At 41.0% G+C, this 22562-nt stretch overlaps 1 protein-coding gene across 1 annotated transcript in view; it reads right to left on the bottom strand.

Annotated features, from left to right (window-relative positions):
* KLHL2 (kelch like family member 2) overlaps positions 1–22562 on the bottom strand; it is a 98131-nt gene that overhangs the window by 15070 nt on the left and 60499 nt on the right. Inside the window, exons 8-10 of the mRNA XM_018558780.1 lie at positions 15459–15608; positions 2962–3141; positions 1893–1989 (exon numbers count right to left, since the gene is read on the bottom strand). Coding sequence (XP_018414282.1) covers positions 1893–1989; positions 2962–3141; positions 15459–15608 — 427 coding nt within the window. The remainder of the gene's footprint in view (positions 1–1892; positions 1990–2961; positions 3142–15458; positions 15609–22562) is intronic.

The raw sequence follows: 22562 nt of genomic DNA, 5'->3' as shown, positions 1-22562 counted from the left end.
GTCTCATTGTCACAGGTCGGCTTAGAACTATGAGGTGAGTGGAAAAATTAAGTCCATTGAAGAACACATGAATTGTAGAAATTGTTAGACAGGATATACTGCCACCTTCTGCCTTCAGGAGGTTGGGACACAGGCAAGCAATGAAAAGTTAAGCCAGGCCAAGTTTAACCCTGCCTCCAAACATCATGCATCAGTATTGTGAGCAATCAGTACAGGCTAATAAAAGAGCGTTAGGTCCCTAAGTAGACTTCAAGAATAAAAAAATTTCTAATAAGTACAAAAATCTTATTTTCTTGATCAACTATTGAGGGACACAGGAACTGTAGAAATTCTTAAAAAGTCAAGGCGTTCAAAAGTAGTCTAAAAGGTAAAAGGCCACCAAGAGATCCAACGAAGTGGAAATTATACAGAAACAGTACCTAAAGGAATAAACACCTAAATGAAGGCTAGATGAAAAAGGGCCAATCAATTTTGGAAACTGTCAGGAACAAGGGGAGGTGGCCAAGAAGCATCCTGGTGTTCCAGACCAGGACAGAAAAACACCACTAAGGGGAAGTGCTACCAGAATGAGCCATGGGTCTCGATCAGCAAATAGAGGAACCACCAAAAAACAGGTGGAACAGAACACCAACTGAAACAATGTTTTATGGGACTAGCACCAGAGTAAAAACAGATGAAAAAAATGTCCAATTGATAACATCAGGAAAAGCTAAGCATGGTATTCCTGACCCGTGACTTCAGGGAACGAGAGTTCCAGAATGAAACACAGTATTATACTTGACAGACAATTAATCTCTTAAGGAGATATCCATGGATGCGAGAGCCCCCACAGCATAATATGCAAATGGAGAGAAGGGAAGAACCCTTAGCTGACAAAAAATGAAGGGTGCTAACCCTAAATTCTTCTTAAGAAGAGGGTGAATGATCAACATGCTGGTTAGGGGCAGGGTTTCAATTATTTTCATTTGCCAGTGTCCACCTCTTGTAGTCAACTGCATATAACCCATTTGCTACGATTATCTACCATTTCCAAGTCCCTCAATGGATGATAAGGAAAACATTAAGGGGGTTATTCACGAAGGAGTCGAAGGATCCAGCCGTAGCCTCGGCTGATCCTTTGGCTCTCTTTGGCCTCTGAAGCGCTTCAGTTCAGTCGAACTGAAGGGCTGCTGTACGGGCTATGAACTATAGCCCGTGAGGCAGCTGAAGGCATAGGCTTCGGCTCGACTGAACCGAAGTGACACTCGAAGCGGGGCAAGCGGCCTGCTGAAGGCCGGCTGTAAGCCCCGCAAATGACAGCTGGGCGGATTGTAATGACAGATCAGCGTCCCCAAATGACCTGGGAACCTGCTTGGAGGCTCTAGCATGTGCCAGCCAATAGGAAACAGTTGGGTGGAGCTATACGTCACTGCTAGCTCCGCCCAATTGTTTTTGTTTTTTTTCTTTTTTTTTTTTAGATCTTTCTTTTTTCATTTTACAATTAACATTTGAAAAATATTTTAGTAAGTTTTTTTTTTTAAACTCTTTCCGTTGATTTTCTATTCTGCTCGGTACCCCGGAGGTACCGAGCAGAATAGCCGAGCCAAATGACCGTACAAGCCAGAAGTGAATAGCCGAATAGCATTCGGCTCACTTCACTTCTGCTAGGTTATTCACTCGGCTGTCTTCGGCAGCTTTATGAATAACCCCCTAAATGTTTATAAGTCAGTTTCTAAAATGACCTGTCTATGATGTTATTTCTTTAAAAATATATTTCAGCTAGTTTTACCAGACAACAGATTTACAATGAGGCAACAGCAACTGATAAACTGTATATTACAAGTGAAAGTTACCTCAATAACATACCACTTCTTATATACCAAATGGCACATGAAAATAGAAAACATATTTACCTGTGCTGCCATCAAATCCCCCAACAGCATAGAGCAGCCCATTCAGTACAGCAGCCCCTAGAGTGCTCCTCCTGTCCTGCATGTTGGCCACACTGGTCTGTAAAAGAACAGTTTTCATTGTTTGCCATTGACCCGAACAGTGAGTTAAGCACAATCACTATATAATTACTCTTGGCTTTGTAAATAACTCATCTGAGTACAAAAGCACATATATTAATGTAAAGAACACTGTCCCCTATAGTGAATATGGGTGTTAGAACTCACAAACTCAGCTTACCAATTGGGGGTTCAGTATACCTCAAAAGTTTGTCTAGAAGTGAACACCGTCACCAAAGCATACCATCACTCCATTCATGATTTTTTGCATGCCTATAACTAGTTCCTTTTTCTATACAGTGATGTCCTCATGTAAAGAAACAGATTATTCTGAGATGAGAGAATGTATGTAGAATGGTATAATGTTTACATAAACCTTTCCACACCTTATATCCAGTATACCTGATCACTACAATTTCTTTGAGTGTGAATAATAGCCGGGCCATCTAAGTGCAAAGTGATCCTGAGATATTTTTTTTTTCCCCGCTGACCACTGTCCTTGGTTCATTTATTTTGCTGTTGTCCATCCCATTGTCAATTTGCCTATTCCTAATACATTAGATATTCCCATTTAGATCGTAAGCTCTCATGAGCAGGACCCTCCGTACCCTTTAGTTTTGCCTTGTAACTGTTGGCACTATATAAATCCTGTATTATCTCTCAATGTAAAACTGCTGAACTGATCCAAATCCATAACAAAAACTGGCATTCCTAATCTAGAAACAAAACGTGGGCATGTGTTTTTATCTCTACTGATCTCTAAACACGCTTATTACAACACGTGGTAAAAAGGAGGAAAAAGAGACTTGAGAAATATAAAAATTAGTTTGTTTTTTGGTCCTGACAATAATAAATCTTGTTCTGCTTTCACTCTATGTGTTTTTAGAAGTAGTGGCCATTTGATTCTCTTGAATAGTCTTCCAGTAGGAAAACAGTTAAACGATCGTCCCTTTCTGTGCCGTCATCGTCACACTGAAGTCATTTTCTGTATCAGCTCTAACAGCACACAAGACGATGGAATACAGGTGAACAAACCTGATCTGCAGCGTCTTGATGGTAATTCAGCCACTTGGTGCCACTGTTCCTCTTTGAAATCATAGCACTCCACACTGCGAATCGCCTTGGGAGCCTGACCTCCAACCACCACCATTAACTGCAAAGAAAGAATGCGATTCAATTTAAATGTTCTCCCCTACTGTTTTCACGTGAACTAAAGTTAAACAAGCATTTACCAGTGACAGCAAACGTAAGCTCACATGCAATGTGTGATCAGAGTTAAAGTATTTTGCTATTTATTTTCAGTGTAAACACACTGCAATAATGCATACCATTCAGAATCGTTAGCCGGATAACAAGCCAAAGGCAGACTACCATTTCAAGGGCAAATAAAGTGTGCCACTATGGCTCTCAGAGCAGTAAGGTCAGTCATAACACTAGCAAGTCACATTCAAGTGAATGTTTTGAGCATTGCTGGTGACAATCAAGCTCATAGGGGCTAACTCATGATAGGAGGACATGCTGGAAAACATATTGTACAGTTACCCTTCCATTTGTCCCATGATATAGGGATCACGCTTGCATCTGAAATATTAGTTTTAGCTGGTTTTGACTTTTAAAGGGTATCTATGGTCAACTAAAAATGAATATGTATTTCTATACTGAATTTCCATAAGTTCTATCCCACTCCTAATAAGCATATCACAGTTTGTAAACCTTACATATTATGAACTTCCTCAAATGCATTGACTCAATTTCACTCAACCCTGTGAATATGCACTTCCTTGCGTCACAACTGAAGAGCTTGCCTTCTGAACAACGTACCATTATCATTGCTTGCTGGAAGTAATGCATGATAGGATATGTATGTATCGAGATTGCATCACATCATGCTGCAGGGAAAAAGATGCAAAGCACACTGAGAGTCCAGGAAGTTGGTGAAAGTGCTGGGCAGACAGAAGGCAACACTCACTACATAAAAGGGATTTTCTTTAGGTAACCTTTGACTGCATTATAAAAAAACAACTGTAGTATCTATTCCTATTACAATGCAGATTTTGTAACAGGATAGTATATGTTGGGACTTCACAACCCCTCTCAATTCAATGCAAAGTATATAGTTTCTTCAGCTGTAGTAATACAACAAAAAGCAGTAAAGTAACATATTACACATCTGTGGTGTATGTACATTGTGCATCACCTCTGAAGTAATCCCAGAAGAAGTATGTTAAACTCTTAGCAGGATGACAGTCAGGTACCGTAAACTGCATATTCCTTCATGCAACACAATATCTCTTTGTCGGCATGAAAAGTGATATGTGGGCATGTAATTATATACTAAGGAACAATCTCCTTTTGCATGAATCTGCTCTCCCACACTATTGAATTGTATTCATCACTTTCCCACATACAGATTATGCTGCACTTTGTAGGTGTTACCCCTCCGCTGGAGTAACACAGTCTAATGTGATACAACTTGCCAATTCCAAATCAAAGTCACTTAAAACATTCCCAAATTTATTGTTTTTTAATTCACAGCCCACAGCTTTCTGATCGATGCCAATGCCCTCCCTATAACTATTAGAATGCTCCTTCAGTATTATATTCTCTTATCAGGCAGAAACCTAAACTTCAGTTTCACTGAAAAAACGAAAAATTGTTGCTTGCGCTATTTTTATCATTTGTTACCAAAACACTTGATGCAATCTCCATCCAAAACATACAATAGCATTACGCCTAAATTAAGAAGCAGTCATATATGGGGCTTCTGTTTTAATATATACTATGAACTTCTCTTATTCGCTCCCAGTCTGTTAGCTGTACCAAAAAACAAAACACGTTACATCTCCCACTCTGACTGCCTTTAGGCGATCCCTTAAGACTCATCTCTTCAGGGAAGCCTATCCCAGCTCAACCTAAACACTCAACCATCACGTTGTCAAACAATTCATCCCCGCGCAGCTACTTCCTCATGTATCACTTGTCCCTCCCTTTTAGATCGTAAGCCCTCACGGGCAGGGCCCTCCTTACCATGTTGTCTTGAATTGTAATGTGATTGTAATGTCTTCCTTATATTGTAAAGTGCGGTGCAAACTGTTGGCGCTATATAAAATACTGTGTAATAATAATATCTGCCAGAAATCTTGTGACCTGATGGAAAAAAAGAAAACGAATTCGGCAACTACATCTAAGGATTGGTACACGGCGAGATATCACGTTTTTGTTCTAGGGTTTAAATGCACTGCAAGAGCATAGGTATTATCCTCACGGGGGTAAATAAAAGCAGTCTATTTGCTGCCTTTTCTGTAAGTACACTGCTCTACTTTTATACGGTTCTGGCTGTAACTGTCACAGTTAAGCTGGCCATAAACTATGCGCATTTCAGCCAGTTTATCAAGAACGCACAATAATTTGCAAATTGGGTGCCCATGTCTGCGGCCATCGATCAGCTGATCAAAGGAGCCGGTCTGAAAATCGTTGAACAGAGAGCAGCCAACAAGCTGCCAGCTCTGTTCGGGTATTCTGAAATTATTGGTAAAAAATCCCTCGCAGGGTATCTAGGGAAAGAAAACGATATTTTGCATAGTTTAAAACACCAACATGTTTACATCCTCATCTACTTGATATGTGATAATAAATTGTTGATGATAGACTTCCATTTAAGTGCATGTCAAGACAAAATTAGTACACATCTGCAATACATGCACAATTCTACCTGTTGATCTTCCAGAAATGCAACCCTGTTTAGAGCGGACAACGCACAACATCTTAGTGGAGTGGTGTCAGCCCTGCCCAGGGTCTTTTGCAAACTACTCAACTCCCAGATCTTCATAGCATTAAGGCTAATCATTCTGTAGTCCAAGAAAAGAACCAGGGTAGATCTTTGAGAGAACACAGGGAAGACACCAGGCAGCTCTGAATTTAACAAGATCAACAGGGTTTTTTTTTTTGCATTAAACAAACATTTAACAAAATGCTTCCAATGGTATATTAAACAGACCAAAAAAACAATATTCATTGTTGGGATTTACATACACTTTAATTATTTTCCATTCTGTTCAGACGGGGAACTCAAACACATCATGTACATGTGTGGTCAACATGTAGGGAATCTGACTCACAGTAATCACAAACAGAAAATCCTGAACACGAATCCTAGAAGCATATTTATAAAACTCTGGTGAATCTCCTTCACTATTTTGTGTTCAACTATGTTAAACACACGTGCAATGCTTTGAATCTGATGTTGGACCTGCTCAAGCTACAGAATGTGCTGTGAATGTAATGTACAGTAGGAATTCAGACTAACAGCACAATGTTCGGTAAAAATTTGATGAACCTGCAGTAAACCTTTATAAATCATAGGCTCTGATTTATGTGTATGTCTTCTTAGAAGTGGCCTTTTATCTGTTTATCTAAACTAGCAAATGTGTGCCTGTTCCATAACAGACAAGGTTGGGGCTATTATAAACACTGATAAAGAAGTGATTTTGTGTGAAGGGGCTGATGTTTGGTAGGATGTGCAGGAAAGGAGTGGGGAATGTATAAGGGCAGGCAGTATGAGCAAGAATGGGGTGCTGAGGGTATGACTGTGGGCAGTACATGTGGGAAAGAAATACTGAGAGTATGACTGTGGGCAGTAAAAATACTGAGGGTATGACTGTGGCAGTAAGGGCAGGAGAGGAATGCTGAGGGTATATGACTATGGGCATTAAGTGCAGGAGTACAGAAGGCATTATTATAGGCATTAAATGCAGTAGAGGAGTGCTGAGGATATACGACTGTGGGCAGTAAGTCTAGGAAAAGAATATTGAGGGTATGACTGTGGGCAGTGAGTACAGGAAGGGAATATTGAGGGTATGACAGTGGGCAGTAAGTGCAGGAAGGGAATATGGAGGGTATGACTGTGGGCAGCGAGTACAGGAAAGGAGTATGGAGGGTATGACTGTGGGCAGTACGTACAGAAAGGGAATATGGAGGGTAGGACTGTGGGTAGTAAGTACTGGAAGGGCATATTGAGGGTATGACTGTGGGCCGTAAGTGCAGGAGAGGAGTGCTGAGGGTATGACTGTGGGCAGTAAGTCTAGGAAAGGAATATTGGGGGTATGACTATGGGCAGTGAGTACAGGAAGGGAATATTGAGGGTATGACTGTGGGCAGTAAGTACATGCAGGGAATATTGAGGGTATGACTGTGCACAGTAAGTACATGAAGGGAATATTGAGGGCATGACTGTGGGCAGTGAGTACAGGAAGGGCATATTGAGGGTATGACTGTGGGCAGCGAGTACAGGAAGGGAATATTGAGGGTATGAGTGTGGGCAGTAAGGGCAGGAAGGGAATATGGAGGGTGTGACTGTGGCCAGTAAGTACAGGAAGGGCATATTGAGGGTATGACTGTGGGTAGTAAGTCTAGGAAAGGAATATTGAGGGTATAAATGTGGGCAGTAAGTGCAGGAGAGGAGTGCTGAGGGTATAGAACTATGAGGAATTAAGTGCAGGAGTACAGAAGGCATGATCGTAGGCATTAAATGCAGGAGAGGAGTACTGAGGATATACAAATGTGGGCAGTAAGGGAATATTGAGGGTATGACTGTGGGCAGTAAGTCTAGGAAAGGAATATTGAGGGTATGCCTGTGGGCAGAACAGTTAACAAGAAGCAATTTCTTAATTATCATTAAACATAAGGGGGGAATTTATCAAAACTGGAGCAGGCAGACACTGGAGCAGTTGCCCATGGCAACCAATCAGCTTCTCTCTTACGTTTGTTCAGTTAAGATTTGAAAATGAAAGAGAGATGCTGACTGGTTGTCATGGGCACTGCTCCAGATTTTGTCTGCTCCAGTTTTGATAAATCCCCCTTCTTAATCCTCCCATTAAGGTGCTTTGTAAAGGTTGAAGTTAAACTGAATAACCGGGTACTGTTTACACTCTCGGCACAGTAGGTCTGAGCATTAAACTGTAAGCAAAGTTCTTCCCCAGTCATGTAGAGTGGTTCTAGTTTCCATGACTACTGATGAAGGTATAGAAAGAGACAAACAAGGACAGCACACAAAGAATTATGGGAAGAACGAGAACACATTAACACTAGAAAGTCAAAGAAAAATAAAAGAAAAGAAAAAAGACTGAATGACAAAACCTTCCCTATTCAAGGAAAAGAAACATATGCAATCACGCTGTATAATAAAAATTTTAAATATCTAATTAAAATTTCAAAATCACCAGAACACAATAGTGCATACACAAACTCTTTACCTCCAAAATGATTTATTGTTCTGTCAGCCAGTACAGCCAAGTCAAACAATGTACCCCATCCCATCCTGTGAATGGACAAATTAAGGAGCAGCAGCACACTGAAAAGGTCATCTCTCTGCTCTACGCTTCTGTAGACGCTTTATCTCTGACTGATACTAGGCGTAGGACTAAATAACTTGGTTCTAACACTACCTGTCCCAGACAGATTCAAATACTTATGTAAGATGTATTTGAAAATGAATTAAAAAAACTGCAGGTTGCCCATGTAGTGCAAAGCAGCAGGTTTGGTCCCAGTCGCCAGCAGCACATATTTACATTTTCTTAGTTTCCCAGCCACACCTTCAGCCACAAGGAGCTATACTTAAATACTTGGTACTTAGAGGAGCATGTGACCCCTTCCATACATGTTACTGCACTGGTGCTTAGAGCACAGTGCTATCACTTGGAAGCAGGGGAAGAGTCCTTGGTCCTGTTAAAGCTTTGACCAGAGCAACTCAATGGGGAATCAATGGAAATTGGCAAAAAACTGTTGTTTTAATATATCTAATAAATCATTTTTTAATGGATGCATAACTGGATTATGTTTTTTTTTTCTAAATCTGCCTGGAGTTGGACTTTAACTGATGCATTCCATTTACACATGAACACTGTAGTTAGAGTGATACTTAACTCGCCTCCCCTCAACAGCATCTTAGCTACTCCAACCCCCCAACTTCATCCAGGTCTTTGGCCATCTTGATTGGCTGGCAGGGGAATGATGTAGCCTCATGCATACGTGCAGCAATTTATTTATTCTGGCACCAAAGTGTGCAGAGTAAATACAATGAGCTGCACATGCTCAGTTTAGTGGAGGACATTTATCAATTTGGTCGCATCATCAGAGTTTTTCTTAAACTGGCGCATCCCCGATTTCTAGTGCATATAGCGACAGATTTGTTATCTTAGCTCATGTTTCATTCATCAATGCCTTCATAAGGAGAACGGTCTCTAAGTTGCCTCAAGCTTGCTGCGGGCCTCCTGGAGGACTGCTGAATAGCCCTGAAGTGCTTACCTGACTTGAGGCTGTGATGGTGAATTCTCTTAGCAGTACTCAGGAGCACTTCTAGATTATGCAACAGTTTGGAGGTCTTTTAATGTCACAAATGCTGGAAGCCATTACTACGCAGTTCAGAAATTATGCAAAATGTCGCAAAACATGCAGTGTGAGTCGCAAACATTAATAGGTTGCAAGAACACTTAAAGAAAAGTTAATTATCACGGATAAAACTTTGCAACTAAAAATGTTGTCACAAACATATTCATAAATTCCCCCCAGTGTCTGTTCTACAGAAGATTGCAAACAGGCGGGTAAGTTTGTTTTACTGCATAAGAGACATAACATGTACTTTCTTTAATAAAGAACTTCCCGCTCACAATTTATTTTTACTTTCCAAGTTCCATTTTAAACAGTGGAAAGGACACTTACTATAGAACCTGTATCTGGTAGATGGAGTTATATGAACATACAAAATGTAGCACATCACTTAAGAGGGGACAGAGCTCAAACTCTGGGTAAAAGTATGTTAAGGATGATTGAAGACTTGTGAGATAAAAGGACAGGTATTACCTTGGGAATGGTTGAAAGGTGGTTTCAGCAGATATGACTGATTTCATTGTCTGTATAGACTACATATGTTCTTCCAGTGTTGAGGTGTGTAGGCTGGATAGACTAGACCAATTGACCTCTAACCACTGATGGCTGTTTGAAGGCACAAGGTAAGCCCTGTAAACATTGTAAGCTAGGGATTCAAATTGTTCAACACTCACCCAGAAAAGTGTAGTAGAGTATGCACATGTTACATAACTGGATAATACATGCGTGTATAAAAACCACACATCTAAAAAGTAATCACCTATCTACCGTATATAAAAACAGACCAACAAAAAGCACAACAAGCTAAAATGATATTGCAATAACTTACACAGAAGCTACAATAACTTCTGAAGCTCAATACATGTCCACAGAAGTATAAACGTTAGTTGGCTGTAGGGTCCTTCCCTGGATTCAGTAATCTTGTAAAATGCATGTATAGTCACGGCTTCTACCATATCCAACTCTTTGGTAGTTTCAGTCTTTGTACAAGACACTGCACAGTTAGGATGCATGTTCTGGACCTCATTCTCTGGGCAAGTTTTCTGTTTATGTGACATAATGATTTTCTGCATGTGTTTATTACTTATGGGAAGAGCTTTGCTACAGAATCAGGAGATGTTTTGAGCCAAAGGCATTAAGAAATCATTTAGAGCAGTGATATCTGTCCCTGCTGTGTCTATCTGTGCTTTCTCAACATGACTTGCTTCACATTGATTTTTCTTTCCTTTACCCAAAGCTTTCTGTAAAGATAAGGCCAGCCTAAGGCCAGGCACATGTGTGAATCTTGTGTCAGGTTTCACAAAACTTCTGATGATTCCCTGTAAATGGTAGAATCACTGCAAGTTCAAACCCCAATTTCAAGTTATTCTCAGCTGGGTGCTTCTTCATTAAATGGAATGTGTACAATTTTTTTTTTTTGTAATACGATAACTCTATAAAATACCATTGTATATAGCAGAAGCATTATCGCAGCACAAAATGGTCATATTACTACCGTAGTAAAGACTGCAAAGTGTACAGACAGCTTATTTATTTTACAGTGGAAGAATTTAGGGATCCTTTTGAATCCCTTTGCAGATTCAAAAGCATCAACAACCTTCTTTCTGAGGGCATTAGAGAATTAATTTGATCTTGGTAGGGCGACTCATCAAGTTCAATATTATAGAGAACATCAGACCCCAGATAACGGAGGTATAAAGACCGGCTATACCTATGGCATGGATTTACAGTGATAAATGTAGGGGTGTACTTACTACTGCCACAAGGCAAATTTGCAAGTTCGCTAATTTACAGTACGAGAATATTCCATGTAAAGTGTATATGTAATTTCCTCAAGTATATTATCATAATCTGTAAGCATTGTTCAAATGAGGATCTGAAGTATAAACACACATACTCACACTTGTTCTACGAGCAGTATTAGGTCTAAATGGGGCCAGACCTCAAGCCCACGGACTCAAACACTGTACCATACTTCAAACTCTTACTTCTGCATTAACAACCCGAGTCCCTTTTGGATGAGGATTTACAATGCTTTAGATCTTAAGTTCACTAATTTGCCTCCAAACAATAAACAAGGTACTTTGCAATGCTTTTAATATCCTTGAAAAAAAAAGAAAAATACTTTTACCCATGTTTATAAAGTTGTGAATGTGATATTCACCAAACAATTATTGCAGGTGAATCAGTCATAGTAATTTAAAACCTGCACTAGGAAGATACACCTGCAGGGAAATGTTTGGTGAACTTCAGTCACTGCTTTACTCCTTTATCTAAGCACCAATAATTTTTTTTCTCCCCTTACAGTTTAGGCCTCATTCACACGAGAATAGGCCGGCAGGTACAGCTCCGTGATGCGCCCACGACCGTATCGGGCAGCTCCCGGGAAGGACAGGTGCTGCGTGTGATTAGTACGCAGTCTCTGTCCTTCTCTATGGGAATACGTGGCCGTATGCCGCCCTACGCTCACCCCCTTTGCAGGTACGGGTGTCCGTACTCGTAGGCTGATAGGATGGAACCCTGCGTTGAAGCCGGGACACCCGCACCTGTGCTTAAGGTGACCATAGGGCGCCGTACGGCCGCATACTCCCATAGAGAAGGACAGGGGCTGGGTACTAATCACATGCAGCACCTCTCCTTCCGGGAGCTGCCCGATACGGCCATGCACGTAGCACAGAGCTGTACATGCCGGCCTTTTCTTGTGTGAATGAGGCTTAAAGGGGAGATATAAAACTGCATTTAGTAAACAAACAAAAAACATGCGTGTAAATTGAAGGTTTTGTTAAAAGTTATTGAATGAGAATTTTTCATTTAAAATTGCTAGACCAACTTTAATTGCATTCAAGCTTTTTTTTCTCAGATGTTATTTATTAGGTCTGCTGCTTATGTCAGACCATGTCCATGATTTAGAGCATGGTTTGCATTTCATGGAGCCTAAAAAAGGGACTAAGCCAATGTACAATTGATTACTTTTTGCTATTCTAATAAAGAAGCTTTACGTGACTCATCTGATGGAACGTTCATCTGGTTTAGATGCAAATTACAAGTATTCAGTACAGCTTGGCTAATTTATTAGCAGAAAGGGAAATTGTGTATATGAGTAATTGGAATATGCAAAGGGGTTTCAAGTTGGATTAAAGTGGAACTCTGGGCACAGAGATTTTTGTAAATACTGATGTGTAAGGACATTTTACCGGTTCAGAGCTGTATTAAGTGAACAGATTACTTTACAGTACCATAAAATCAGGGGTGTGGGGGGGTGGAAAAACAACATAAGCGCTCCCATTGCAGCTCTCACCTGGAGTTGGCCGGAGGTACAGAGAGCTGTAATATCTGGCAGAAAGAAAAGTATGCAGATAGGAAAATAAATTAGTGACAGGGGGATGAGCTCATCACTGTGATTCTCCGTTCATTGTCTAGTCACAGGCTGGAGGGGACGAGGGCAACAACTGGATATCAAAAGGAAGTTGATTGAATGATGCTGGTTATCAGACTGAAGACCTCTAGCTGCAAAAGAAAAAATCTCTGGACTGAAAGCAAATATTGCTGCAAAGGCTGCAATATTTATTTATGTATTTATATAGCGCCGACAACTCACGCAGCACTTTACATAGTGTGCATTCACATCAGTCCCTGCCCTCAAGGGGCATACAATCTAAGGTCCCTATCGCACATGCATACTTGCAAGGCCAATTTAGACAGGAGCCAATGAACCTTCCAGCATGTCTTTGGATTGTAGGAAGAAACCGGAGTACCCGGAGGAAACACAAGCACAGGGAGAACATGCAAACTTCTGACTGGGATAGTTTTATGTTGATATTTTTGGCTGAAATTCTGCTTTAATGTAACGTGCTGTGTCATAGTCATACATTAGTTTCACGTTTGTATGAAATGTGTAGACTATAATGGAAAAAAAATGTCTGCTATTCTTATGTAAAAATGGCTAATTCAGCAACAATAATTTCTAGTGTTGTAGAATTAAGTGTAAAATCAAACAGTCTACAAAGAGTAGTTTTGTAGTTTGCCTGAGTTCACCCAAGCATGCCAAAAACTACAGGGTTATTCACAAAAGGGTGATGAGGTTGGAGAAGGCAGGAGAAGTGAACAATCTAGGACAACATAGCTGATTTGGAAAAATTCTCCAATTCAGCTCACTTTCTAGTTCAGCTATGTTGTCCTATATTATTCACTTCTCCTGCCTTCTCCACACTCTTCACCCTTTTGTGAATAACCCCCTGTGAGTGCCACCCCCTCCTCCGGGCCCAATCAATTGTGGAGAGGTGCATCCCCTCCCCTGTATCAAAAGTCAATGCTGATGGGATTATTTTGGGGCTCGTGTGCTGTGGTATATAGCTGTGTCACCAGCACACCAATGGCTGATGTCCAAAAAAAGCGTCTTTTATTCACGCATATGGTCACATCAAAATTGCAACGTTTCTGGGCCACGCATGGTCCCCTTCATTACAATGACAATCAGTACAAGAAACCCAGGACCATATTCTGTATACTAACTATGCTAGTTGCCGCTCGACCAACGCGATCATCGTTGGTCAAGCAGCAACTGGAAGCAATGTCAGCGATGGGGCTGGAGGTGACGCATCGGAAGTGGCGCAGCAGATATCGGGCGATACCGAGACCGCAGTTTTAGGTTCCTTCGGGCACAATACATTATAAATGTTGGATTGTTCTAGCTTCTTGCAAGTGTTTTTAATACGAATAAAGCGTATTTTAGCATAACGGTTTTACACTATTGGAGCCTCTTTTCCTTCCTTTTCTGTTTACCATATGGGGAGTTCCACAAGTGAGAAGAGACAGAACTGGAAGCCATGCTAGATGGAAGTCATCTGTATAAAGTGCTATATGCCAATTTGTAAAAAAAAGGCATTGTTGTTTGGGGAGTCATAGTCTGCTGGAGAGAGGTGTTTTGAGCACTGGATCACTTTGATTCACAGTGGAGAGATTGAACTTTCTTGAAGAGATTATTTAGAACCGTTATACGATGAATTAATCTTCATTGATTATACAGCTCGTCACATGGACTTTCACAGTGGTGTTTATTTTATGTAACGCATGTTTTGTGCCCGCAGCACCTTTCTTATTATTATATTGTGTTGCATATGTTGTTGTTGGTTTGTTTTTATTTAAAGCTATTCCTTTTAAAGTTTATAACTTTATAAACTTATGATGCAGAGTGTATAAATGACACTGTTCGCAAAGCTTGCTAGACTTTCTAATGCCTTTATGTCTTCTGACAGTAATTCCACTAGATAAGACTGTGCTAGCAGTGAGGAGGAGGTGTGTCCATCCTCGGACACACGCAGGACTCTTTTTAGCAAACAGCTGCTTTTTGTGACTGTAGCTACTATAGAAGACTAACTTAAAACTCCACATGCTGTGTACAAGTGTAAAAAAAAGAAATAAAATACTCCATCCTCAGTATAATAAATAAGATACATTTTTTTAAAGATAGATAAAATGACTGAAATACCAGTAGGTTTTTGATAGTAAATGTATTTTCTGAAAAGGAAATATGATTTCTGTATGAAAAATAGTGCATGTAGAAAATGTTTATATTCGCCTCGCACATGGGGCCCCTGTGATAAACTAAAGAGAAGTTATCTGCGAAGTATAAACAACTTTTATGCTTCCCAGGTCATCCAGGATGTTCCTGGATTTGGATGCCTTTAGTCACATAAAACCTGGCTTAACTGTCCTAGGACACAGAAAACGCAGCTAAACTGAAAGTACCTGGACACTGCGATACATCTAGTTGTGCATTCAGCCGTAGCAAAGCATTACAAGCTCTCAGGTGCGGTCAGAAATTAGCTCCCAATGTAACTGAAAGCATGTATTTTAATTCCTGTGTACATGGGGCCTAAAGGTCCTCAGGAACGGTGTTTGTAGGGTTGGTCAAGAAGCGGGTGGAGGAAACAGACAGCGATCGGCGCTGCCGAGGGCGGAAGTCCCCCCCCCCTGGATTTCCACTCGCCCCCACGCAATTTTCACTCGCCAATTGCGAGGGGGCAAGTGGAAATTTTGAGCCCTGAAATAGACGCACGTAAACATGCAACAAATGCAAAATCCTACCTTGGGAAGACTAATAGGCGTCCTCTGCCTTGTGCGAGCACTTTTAATCAACGTTCGCTGATCTCCTGGAAGCAAATGGTACTTCATGGCTTCTATGAGGTAATCTTTGCAGGCACTGCTATTCTTCACCAGAGCCTCTTCTTCAACCCTCTGCAAGACAATACAGTTCATATTTTTAGTTCTCTCTTCGGATTATCATTGCTAGGATAAGGGTCTCTAAGAAAAGAAATGCAGGAAACAAAGGGCGGTTGCATTGACTAGTCCATTGATCGATGCAACCTACCACTAAGAGCTTCTACCCAAACCATGAAACATTGCAAGTTCTCTTGACACTTTTGGTTTTTGCAAACTAAACAATGAAAGTGCTTAAAGCCCAACTGAACCCTCACAATCTATTACTGTAATGCATCCAAGTTGCATATACAGTATTAAAACTGATCTTTTATTTAACTGGAGGATAAAAATATCCTTTGCTGCAGCAATCTGAAAGGAGGTCTGTGGCTCTCAAACAAAGCAGTGGCCTGGCTCTCCCCTGGTCCGACCCCTGAACAGTGCAGCAATCAACAGTGCTCTTGCCACTTAAGGGGCACTGTTGATTAGTGCACTGATTGGGGGTAAAGAGAGTAAACAAGATCACCTTTCTTACTGCATATGCATTACATTAATACATTGTGAGGGTATAACTGGCTCTAAAAAGTTGCTGGTTTTGTGCTCAGTTTAACACTGAATTTGCAAAACACAAGGAGAACTCCATGGATGTGCACATACTCCTTTGTTCAGTAATGGGGGAGATGGGTGTATATTATTATCATGTTTTCTGGGGAGAAGATGTAGAACAATGAATATAGAGGGTGCTTGCAGCTATGACATACTGTATATCAGCCATATATACTAGTATACAGTATATGGTTATGTCATGGAATTTATGAATAGGGAAGAAATCCGTGTTAATTTTGATTTAGTTTTGGTCATAGTCTTTTTACTAAAATGCTATTTAGTTTTAGTCATATTTTAGTCACGTGAATTGTTTTAGTCGACTAAATATCATAAGATTTTAATTTACTAATCTACAGTAGATTTAGTCTACTGAAACCTAGTGGGTTTAGTTAAAGAGTAATTTAAGAATTAAAAGCAGGGTGTTTTTTGTCCTCAATTCATTCCCTGAGTTAGGGTGAAAACCACCCAATACCTTTGTCTCTCCCCTATCCTCCCCACACTTTTTACACGTCACCACCACTTGTCCGAAGCGATCCTCAGTTCCCTGTTCTTCCTGGTTGTGGGGGGAGGATACTGATGGCTCCTTCTGCCATTATTAAAACTGTTGGTCAGAGTGGAAGGGCGTGTCCTGCCACAGGGCTGTGTGTGTCTATGGACGCACACAGCCACTGCAGGAACACGCACGCACGGGTGCCTCCATAGCAGCCACTTAGCTGATGGCGGCATTAGAGAACGAGGAAGAAAAACCTTTTTGAAAAAGAAGAACATACATTTCATGCAAAGGTGGGCCTGCTAGTTTTGATCATAAAACAGAAATGAACCTTTAGTATCAACTTAACTGTTGTGATATATAACATATCTATCTTAAAATTAGATTAAACTAACTGCTGTTTACGGCACTATTTGCAGAGAGAGAAAACAGGAATGCTGAACACTGTGTGGGTGTGCTCTACTTTAAATTAAAATGACTGATGTAAAAGCAGCTAAAAGTTCAAAAAGGATTATGTCAGGGACGTCTTCAAAAACTTTTTAATGATGCTTTTAAGTGTATTTGTAAACATATGTTACGTCAGTGTATTCAAGCAGAACACAAATCCTTCACATTTCTAAAAGGTATTGTGCCCCACATGCAGAATTCATGAACTGTACATTACTACCTATGAATTAATAGTTAAAGGAATAATAGTGTTTTTTTTCTCCTATGGAGCATCCAAATATGTGATGTGTAAGGTTGGGAGTACACTTGTACCATAGCTTCTACATTAGTAGATTCGTTTTGGCTAGTTGTATCCAAAGTAAAGGGTCCAGGAATGTGTTTTTTTCCATTGTTACAGGATACTTTTTCCTTATGTAGAAAAGGAATTGGCATAGGAATATTATAGAAAATGAATGATTGGATTCAGGTGTTCCAATCACCTCCATTGCCACTGGTGTATAGAATCAAGCACCTAGGCATGCAGACGCTTCTACAAGCATTTGTGAAAGAATGGGTCGCTCTCGGGAGCTCAGTGAATTCAAGCGTGGTACCGTGATAGGTTGCCACCTGTGCAATAAGTACATCCGTGACATTTCCTTGCTACTAAATATTCCATGGTCAACTGTTAGTGGTATTATAACAAAGTGGAAGCAACTGGGAACAACAGGAACTCAGCCATGAAGTGGTAGGCCACGTAAAATGAAGAGCGGGGTCAGCGCATGCTGAAGGGCACAGTGCGCAGAAGTCACCAACTGTCTGCAGAGTCAATAGCTACAGACCTCCAAACTTCGTGTGACCTTCAGATTGGCACAACAACAGTGCGTAGAGAGCTTCATGGAATGAGTTTCCATGGTCGAGCAGCTGCATCCAAGCCTTACATCACCAAGTGCCATGCAAAGTGTTGGGTGCAGTGGTGCAGTGGTGAAAAGCACGCCGCCACTGAACTCGAGAGGAGTGGATATGTGTTCTCTGGAGTGACGAATCACGCTTCTCTGTCTGGCAATCCGATGGACGTGTCTGAGTTTGGCGGTTGCCAGGAGAACGGTACTAGCCTGACTGCATTGTGCCAAGTCTAAAGTTTGGTGGAGGGGGGGATTATGGTGTGGGGTTGTTTTTCAGGGGTTGGGCAGGTTGGGCTTGACCCCTTAGTTCCAGTGCAGGAATTCTTAAAGGAAACTATGAGGTGAGTGCTTTTCACTCATCCTCATAGTTCTAGCCGACCTGTGACAATGAGACTGTCACAGGTCGGCTCAGTAGATCGGGAGGTGAGCGAACACATACCGGCGTTCGCTCACTTCTCGATCCTGTCACAGCTCTCTGCCGTGACAAGGGAGGGGCTGGATTCCCCCCTCCCTGCTCCGATCCGCCAGCACTGACTGGCGGAACAGACGGGGAGGGGGCGGGTACAGCTGGCTCTGCCTGGGCGGATTTAGACATAATTGTCGGGATCCGCTTTAGCTGCGGCGTCTCCGTATAAACGCAAGCTGTAGCTCGCGGTATACTGAGCTTAGGGTGACGGGAGGACGCTAGTTTGTGTCCACCCGTTACCCTAAGGAGAACTATGGGGAAAAGCCCTAAACCCATAGTTCTCCCTTAAGGTATCAGCATACCAAGACATTCCGGACAATTTCATGCTCATAACTTTGTGGGAACAGTTTGGGGATGGCCCCTTCCTGTTCCAACATGACTGCGCACCAGTGCACAGTCCATAAAGACATGGGTGAGCAAGTTTGGGGTGGAGGGAATTGGGATTTGTTGTATTCCTCTATAGCTGGTGGTATATTCTGCATTGCGCTGTATGATCATTATACAGCGCAATGCAGAATATCACCAACTATAGAAGAATACAACAAATCCCAGCAATAGTACATTATAGCTGCTGGTATTCTGCATTGCGCTGTATAATGTATTCTTACTAGGATTTGTTGTATTCCTCTATAGCTGCTGGTATTCTGCATTGCGCTGTATAATTATACAGTGCAATAATTTACCACCAGCTATAGAGGAATACAACAAATCCCAGCAATAGTACATTAAACAGGGCAATGCAGAATACCGCCATCTATAATGTACTATTGCTGGGATTTGTTGTATGCCTCTATAGCTGGTGGTATTCTGAATTGTGCTGTGTAATGTACTATTGCCATTTTCTGCATTTGTGAATTGTGTGTTGCCTGTGTGCCCCGCGTGTTGCCGTGTGACTTGTGTGTTGCCTGTGTACTGTTTGTGCGTATGTGCTGTGAGTGGAGTCAGTGGCATAATGTAAGACACTGCAGGCGGAGCTTTGCGTGCAGTGTGTTTAGCAATATCCTCTCCCACGCTCAGCTAGGCGAGAACGGAGCATGGCAAGATGAAAAATGTAATCTCTAGCCAATTGGCTCACACGTATACCAGGACGCAGATTCAAGTGTGCAACCAATCGGATTCCCCCAGACAAAAGCATCTGGTGAGAGAAGGGCGGGAGAGAAGCCTGCTTGGTAATATTTTCCTTCCTGCACAAGTTCATTCTGTGACATATGACAGGGATGAGAGCTATACAGAAAGAATGACTATGATATGTCCATTAAAATATTACACATTTAATATTTAATAACTAATAGTTAAGAATTAAATAATATTTATTAATGAATAATTAAACATGTAAATACTTTTTGGTATCCAATTAACCGAAAAATGAATCGGCCAACTAATCGATTATGAAAGCAATCGTTAGTTGCAGCCCTAGTCCAATTTTTTCAAGAAAGATACATACATGCATGGTGTCTCTTTCTTTTCAACGCTGCTGCAAAGTGTTTCCCAGGTGTATTACCCCATTACTGATGTAGGATTGTCCTTTTGCTAGATGGTAGTGCACTTTTGATTTAATATGGCATTACGTTCTGACATGTCAAAGTTTTCCTACTATTTTGATCCTTCTAATATGCAACTCCTAGATTTTAGCCTGAAAGATAGTCCTCATTTATGGCTAGGGATGCATCGATAACGGTTTTTCGGTATCGAGCTCCGATATTTTTTATTCCGGTACTCGCCGATACCGTGTACCAGATTATCAGAAGTCGGGCGGCGGGTCATGGCCCGGTTTCCTGATTGCCTGTGAAGCCAGTGTTCTAGCAAAAGGACACTGACTTCACATGCCGAGGCTGCCTGACCAATCAGGAAGCTGGGCACTGAGTCATGAGGTGGTGTCCGGTTTTCTGATTCATGAGGAAGCCAGGCTGCTTACCGACAAGTGAAGCTGGCATCCTAGCCAATCAGGAAGCTGGGCGGCACTTCATGACCCGCCTTCTGGCTTCCTGATTGGCTAAGAAGCTGGCTTAACTAGTTCCTAGGCAGCCTGGCTTCCTGACCGATCAGGAAGCTGGGAAGTGGGTCATTAATTTCCGCCCGGCTTCCTGATTGGAAAGGAAGCCGGCTCCATGCTCCCTCAGCACTTGCACTCAGAGAGAGATCTCCCTCTGACCAGAAGTTCCGGTATCAGAGGTAAGTATCGGACCATTTGGGCTGGAGTATGAGTACTCGCCCAAATACTCGGTATCAGTGCATCCCTATTTATGACCTATGCTCAACTAAAGAAAAAAAATAAAATATAGTCTTTTTCGTGTATACGCCTATTAATTGGACCTCTAATGCAAAAATCACTGCGCTGGGAGTGCCTAAATAACTAATTCGACCAGCCGCAACAATGTGTGTAGGTGGATATTTGTATGGCAAGTAAGTTGCGCTCGGTCTAAGTGAATACAAAAATTCTATAAGTGTTATTAAACAATCTATCAATCCAACAAAAAATCAAAACCGTGTACAAGTACCGAAAATCATTATCTCGGCATGTGAAATAAAATTGTAACAATGTCAACCGCAACACAGTGTATCAATAAGTGTTTATGTGACAGGTTTGTTGCGCTCGATCAGTGTAACCAAAAAAAAAACACTTTGACACATGTTTCAAACATCAAAGTGTTTTTTTTTGGTTACACTGATCGAGCTCAACATCTCACATGCCGAGATATTGATTTTCGGTACTTGTACACGGTTTTGATTTTTTGTTGGATTGATAGATTGTTTAATAACACTTATAGAATCTTATAGAATTTGTATTCACATAGACCGAGCGCAACTTACTTGCCATATTAATTGGACCTTCCCATACAATTTCCTTATGATTGACTTGACATTTTTTGGGGAAAAGCATTTTATTTTCGATAAAATGAGACTATCATGCGGTATACTGTTTAACTGCACTTGTATAACTTAATTTTTTTTAGTTATATTAAAGCTAAACTCAAGGATCCTGCCAACGTTCTATAACCAGACCCCTCTCCCAATGCTCAATTAAATCACTGAAAAAGGTTTTAAAATTGCACCTTTTTTTTTTTTAATTAAAATTATTTTAATCCCCAGTGAGGTAATCAGCTGCTTTAAAAATATGCAATGTTCCTGGGCGAGGGGAGAGGAATACACTTGTGCTGCATGTCAAATCCACAAGGGAGGGCAAGAAAAAAAAAAAAGAGCTCTACATTTCCCATAATTCAATGGGAATGCCCAACAGGATGTGAGAGTGTGCAGGTGGAGCTATAACTTAATAATCGGCTAACTAATCGATTTTGAAAATAATCGTTAGCTGCAGCTCTACTATTAGAGTAGCACTCATTGGAATAACAGCTAAATCAATGGATGTGGGCTGGTCCGACTGGGTTCCGATTGTGCTCATCCACAGAAGAAAGGCTGACATAAACACAGTTCCTCCACCTTCTGCAAACTACAATGGGGAGGGTGTGCGACCAGGAGCAGTTTCTCCATTGGAAGCAAACAGTCGCGCCCATTCGCACAAGCAAGAAGACAGCATACAGAGCAGGAATGAGACTGCAAAAAGAAATGGATGACACTTTCAAAACAAAAAAGGTAAGTACCTTTATAATGCTATTAAAATTGTCCTGGTTGGAGTTTAGCTTTAATTCTTTAAACATTCCTGACCATAATAGTGCAGAATCACTATACATTCCCAATGAACACATTACGTTTTTCCTTTTTATTTCTAGGGTGCTTATTAATAATTTTATAGGATTTATGTTGGGTGGTCCTAAAATGTGTTTTGTGGAAGAATGTCAATATTTCATTTGAACTCCTCCAGAATTCTTAATCTTAGAATGCAAATTAGCACTTCTAACATGAATTGTCAAAAAGTTCCAAACAGTTATCCAATATTAAAAGATAAAGGAAGAACTTGGTCACGATACAACTAACGTCCCTGATTTTATGTTCATATAAAGTTCTGTGCATGTACTCTTTAAAGAAGAACTCCGGGGAGAAATAAAAGTGGGCTACCCCCACATTGCAAAGGTTAAGGGCTTGTTTTGGTCTAGGGTGTAAAAAAAAAAAAAAAAAAAAAAAAAAAAAAAATCAACAAAAAAAAC

This window comes from Nanorana parkeri, unplaced genomic scaffold (assembly GCF_000935625.1).
Source record: "Nanorana parkeri isolate BGI_ZX_2015 unplaced genomic scaffold, ASM93562v1 scaffold358, whole genome shotgun sequence".
NCBI lineage: Eukaryota > Metazoa > Chordata > Amphibia > Anura > Dicroglossidae > Nanorana > Nanorana parkeri.
The sequence above is the reverse complement of the archived record's forward strand: the minus strand, read 5'-3'. Positions and strand labels throughout refer to the sequence as shown.